The sequence below is a fragment of the Squalius cephalus genome (assembly GCF_949319135.1).
Source record: "Squalius cephalus genome assembly, chromosome: 24".
Taxonomy (NCBI): Eukaryota; Metazoa; Chordata; class Actinopteri; order Cypriniformes; family Leuciscidae; genus Squalius; species Squalius cephalus.
This window is the reverse complement of record NC_137145.1, coordinates 9707075-9712184: the sequence shown is the minus strand read 5'-3', so window position 1 is coordinate 9712184 and position 5110 is coordinate 9707075. Positions and strand designations below refer to the sequence as shown.

General features: G+C 41.7%; 1 protein-coding gene across 1 annotated transcript; it reads right to left on the bottom strand.

Annotated features, from left to right (window-relative positions):
- Positions 1-654: 654 nt before the first annotated feature.
- LOC307152148 (olfactory receptor 51E2-like) lies at positions 655-1644 on the bottom strand (the record flags this gene model as incomplete). The annotated part of the gene is made up of 1 exon (XM_079860555.1): positions 655-1644. The coding sequence occupies one exon, from the start codon at positions 1642-1644 to the stop codon at positions 655-657; it is 990 nt and encodes a 329-aa protein (XP_079716681.1).
- Between the last annotated feature and the right edge of the window lie 3466 nt (positions 1645-5110).

Here is a 5110-nt window from a genome sequence, read left to right as displayed (position 1 = left end):
CACATTTACACTGCATGTGTCAGGTTCAGAAATGTTATTATATTTTTTTTTTACAGAATTAGTATATCTTAGAAAACGTAGAATTTTTGTTTAAAAATTAATTAGGTGGTACGTCATAAGGATTGCTACATATTGGCCTGTGTGCTGTATTCTGCATTTTTGGCATGTAGCCTAAATACTGTAATCTCTGGTCTGGTATTTCTCTGTGTTATTTAATAGAATGGAAGTCTAATTTAAGGATTATGTTTAATTAGTTTAGTTCACTGAAGCACATGACTGCATTACATGGTATGGGATCATATGGGTCATATAGCACAACACGGTGAGAATTAGTGACTGCATAAATTATTTCCATGAATACAACAAATAATTATTCAGACACATTTATAAAACATTTGTTATATTTATAGCAAATTTAATTGGTTTCTTTTCTTTTGACTTACCGTTAACCTGACATCAATAAATGCAAAGGTACTGTTTGTTTTTTTTAATAAATAAAAAAAGGAAATCACAAATCATCTTTACTTGGCTTTGAATATATATTTGGCATGTTTTCAACACAATTTCTATTACAACTACAAACAAAATACATTTTTGTTGAATGATCAAAGTTTAATCTCACAAGCAGTGAGATTAAACCTATAATTATTATTTTTAATTTCTCCTCATATTTCTTTCCTGAGTTGTGTTCACCTTGCTTCGTTTGTACAGTTCTTTTATGGATTGCATGACCTCTTCTGTCTTTAGAGTGTATATAATGGGATTCAGCATAGGTGGTATTGTCTGAGTAAGAGACATGTTAATTATCCGGGCGTCTGGATGCAAAGGTGTAATTATAGATGCAATATTATTGCTTAAAATTGGGATATAAAAAATTGCCACCAACATCAGATGTGAAGTGCAGGTTTTTATGGATTTTATCCGGTCAATGCCGTGGGGAATCTTAAGCAAAACTAGAGCAATGCATAAATATGAGATGAAGATCAAAATCAGTGGTGCAAAAATCAAGAGACTATAGCAAATTTTGTCCAACAAAACATTTACAGAATTATCATTACAGGCTAATCTATAGATAGGGCCATAGACACAAAAATAACTATCAAGCACATTAGATCCACAAAAAGAAAGTCTGTTCACAGAACCTACAAGTACAGAAAAAAATGTCACAGAAAAAATCCACATAAAGCCTATGATCAGAAACATGGCTGTTTTAGTTACAATGGCATGATACCGTAGAGGAAAACAAATAGCAATCAGTCTGTCATAAGCCAAAACAAGTAGAGTCAAAGATTGCAGATTCATGAAATGATACACAAAAAACATATATACCAAACACGCTTCATATGAAATCTCCTGGTGCTCGAATAAAAATGTGTCAATAAGTTTTGGAATCAAAGCCGAGCTTCCACACAGATCAGAAAGGGCCAGATGGAAAACAACAATGTATTTGGCTGTGTGAAGTCTGCGGGCCGAATAAATGATACACATGATAAATGAATTCCCTAAAACAGTCACAACATACACCAAAGACAAGAACACATAGTAGTATTTTGCATGTGGGACATTAAAAAAGCCATTGATGAAAAATGTTGCAGGACGAACAAAGGTCACATTTGCCGAGGAGTTTGACTGCATGAAGCTCATGATAGCTGTTGTCTGTCTTTTTGTGTCACCTGTAATGAAGAACTGCTAGAAATGCGCACAATATTCAAAATATTAAATAATGTTTAATTTCAGTCACAGTGAATTAATGAATAGGCATAAAATATTTGGATGTTCTTTGATATAACCAAATTGAATTAATGAAAGAAGTTATTGTTAAAAGGGTTACAAATAAAGAGAAGAAACTCAAGGTTTATACTCTACCGTCTTCAATTTGGCTCATGCATCTAATTCTACCAGCCATCAGACGAATTTATATTAGTTCACTCTCTTGAGCTCTTAGGAATTTATTTGTTGGATCAACCCTTCTCCCTAGAGACTTGAGGATAAAGGCAGGAGTATATTTTAAATCATACAAGTCTAATAAAAAGTATCATGGTTAAAAAGTACTGTGTTCAAAATGTTGCTGTTGTTGTAGTTAAGGATATGTTTAATGTTAATGTTGCACTTTATTCATTTGACGTAGGGGAATGGTACTATACTTTTTGGTAAAGAGTAATTATAGATAATATTCATTCATACATAGAAAAACAATGGAAAAGTATCGCAGTGGAATGGAAAAAGTGTTCTATGTAAACATGCTAGATAGACATTTTTGACCATTGTCCTCAAGTCTCGCACACTTTTCTGTTCTGTGTGAACTGGCCCTTAAGGTGCACTGAAAGAAAAAAAACTGATGTCCCAGTTATCAGTATCAGCTTACAGTTGTGTACAGCTGGAAATCACATCTTGATACTCAGAACAACAATACCATTGTGAGTATGATGCTTAATAAATGCTTAATGCTCAATAAAAAAGTTAAGTTCTAGAGTATGAGAGCACACAGTGGGCTGCACTATTCCTGCTGCTGTGCCGTGGCCATTTCCCCAGTGCGATTCACCAGTGAGAGAGTAAATTGCCTAAAAGAGCATTACACGTGTGTTTCTGGGTGTGGTTGTTACCTGGCTCCAGCTGAGAGTCACGATCGTTGCCTCATGTGTCTGTGTCTTAAGCACGCTGAGGTGGCTTTCGTGGATGAGTCATGTACCCATTGCGGGAAGATGACCATCGCAGTGTTGCGGTTCGAGACTCCAACACCTCAAGCGAGGTGGAGTCCCTTCGCCTATCCCCTGGTCTAGTTCCTCTTCTGGTGGCCATTCCTACACTTTGCGTTCGAAGGGTGGACATATCAGTACAAAGTCCTACCCTTCAGGTTGTCCCTGTCGCCTTGTGTCTTCACGAAGGTCGCGGAGGCAGCCATTGTTCCCCTGAGAGAACACGGAATTTGTATTCTCAAATACCTCCACGACTGACTCATACTGGCTCAGTTGCGAGAGCAGTTATGCGAATACAGGGACATGGTGCTCAGTCACCTCAGCCAGTTGGGACTTCGGGTAAATGGAAAAAGAGCAAACTCTCCCCTGTACAGAGAATGTCTTTTCTCGGTATGGAGCTGGAGGAACAGAGGAACGTGTCTGGTCAGTGTTCAACTGCTTGAATTCGTTCAAGGGCAGGACAGTGGCCCCACTGAAATTATTTCAGAGGCTCCAGGGGCACATGGCATCCACAGCCGCAGTAACTCTAGTCTACGCATGTCTACACTCCAGCCGAATGTGGCAACTCGTCCCCCAATTACTCCTTTGGAGTCAGAAGCATCTGAGGTCGCTTCGGGCCATTCACATCCCAGGCGTGGTCAATCGGGCAGCTGACGAGCTCTCATGACAGCATGCACATCGGGGAGAGTGGCGACTCCATCCCTGGTCGGTCCAGCTGATTTGGAGACGCTTTGGAGCCACACAGGTAGACCTGTTTGCCTCTCCAGACATGGCGCATTGCCATTTTTTTTACTCCCTGACCGAGGGGACCCTCAGCACGAATGCACTGGCACACAGCTGGGCCTGGGGCCTACACAAGTATGCATTTCCCCCTGTGAGCCATGTAAAGTCAGGGAGGATGAGTAGCAGGTCTTGCTGGTTGCTTCATATTTCACAACCGGACCTGGTTCCCAGAACTCATGCTCCTCACGACAGCTCTCCCTGGAGCATTCTTCAAGAGGAAGGATCTGCTATCTCAAGAAACGGGGCACCCTATGGCACCCGCGTCTAGACCTCTGGAATCTCCATGTCTGGTCCCTAAATGGGACGCAGAGGTTCCAGGTGGACTACCACAAGGGTAGACACCATCACTTCTGCTAGAGCCCCATCTACAAGGAGCCTCTATGTGTTGAAGTGGAACCTATTCATTCAGTGGTGTTCTTCCCACGGGGAAGACCCCCGGAAATGCCCGATCAGTGTCGTGTACTTTCTTTCCTGCAAGATGGGTTTGAGCGAAGACTGTCTCCCTCCACCCTCAAAGTGTATGTTGCGGCTATCGACACACATCATGATGCAGTTGATGGTAAGTCCTTAGGAAAGTACAACCTGGTCATCAGGTTCCTGAGGGGTGTGAGGAGGCTAAATCTGCCTTGCCCTCACTCTTGGGACTTGTCACTAGTTATTATGGAATTACAGAGTTTCCCCATTGAACATCTGCAGTCAGTGGAGTGGTCTGTCCATGAAGACAGACTGGTTGCTTTGGCTTCCATCAAGAGGGTAGGGGACGAAGTGGGCCTGGAATTCGGGCCGGATATGTGCCCAAGGTTCTTACCACTCCCTTCAGGGACTAGGTGGTGAACCTGCAAGCGCTGCCTTTGGAGGAGGCAGACCCAGCCCAGCTTTGATCTGTTCAGTCCATGCTTTGCGCCTGTACGTGGAGCGAATGGAGAGCTTCAGGACTTCAGACTAGCTCTTTGTCTGTTACATAGGCCAGCAGAAGGGAAAGGCTGTCTCCAAGCAGAGGTTAGCCCACTGGATAGTGGATGCTATTGTCTTGGCGTATCAATCCCATGGCATGCCTTGCCCGCTCGGGTTGAGGGCACACTCGACAAGAAGTGTTGCTTCCTCCTGGGTGTTGGCACAAGGTGCCTCACTGGCAGATATATGTAGAGCTGCGAGCTGGGCGACACCCAACACATTGGCTAGACTTTATAGCCTTCGTGTATTTTAAGTATTTTAATTTTAAAAAACCTTCTTAAGATACGTCATCACAAAAGTGTTGTCACATATAGTAGACAGGCCTGTGTGTATCATGCTTCTTCTTTTGTACATATCGTTTCATTTAGTCTGGTATTATTTATAAAGTGGATTTATAGATGTAAGAACTGATTTTCCTGCTAAGACAAAAGCTGAGATAAAACTCACCCTGCAATAAAGCAATAAAACGCACCCTGGACAGAAGATCTCAAAGAAAGAGCACAGGACATTGTCTTGTCCAAACTTTCCTCCTTCCTTATTTCTGCATCCCCCTCTACCTCCTCCCTTCCTTTCTCCCTGATTCAAGTTCACTAAGAATGTCTATATATCACATATGATGTATCTTGTGAATCTATTGTTTTTCCTTTTCATGTTTGGTATAATTTTAAATGTCTCAG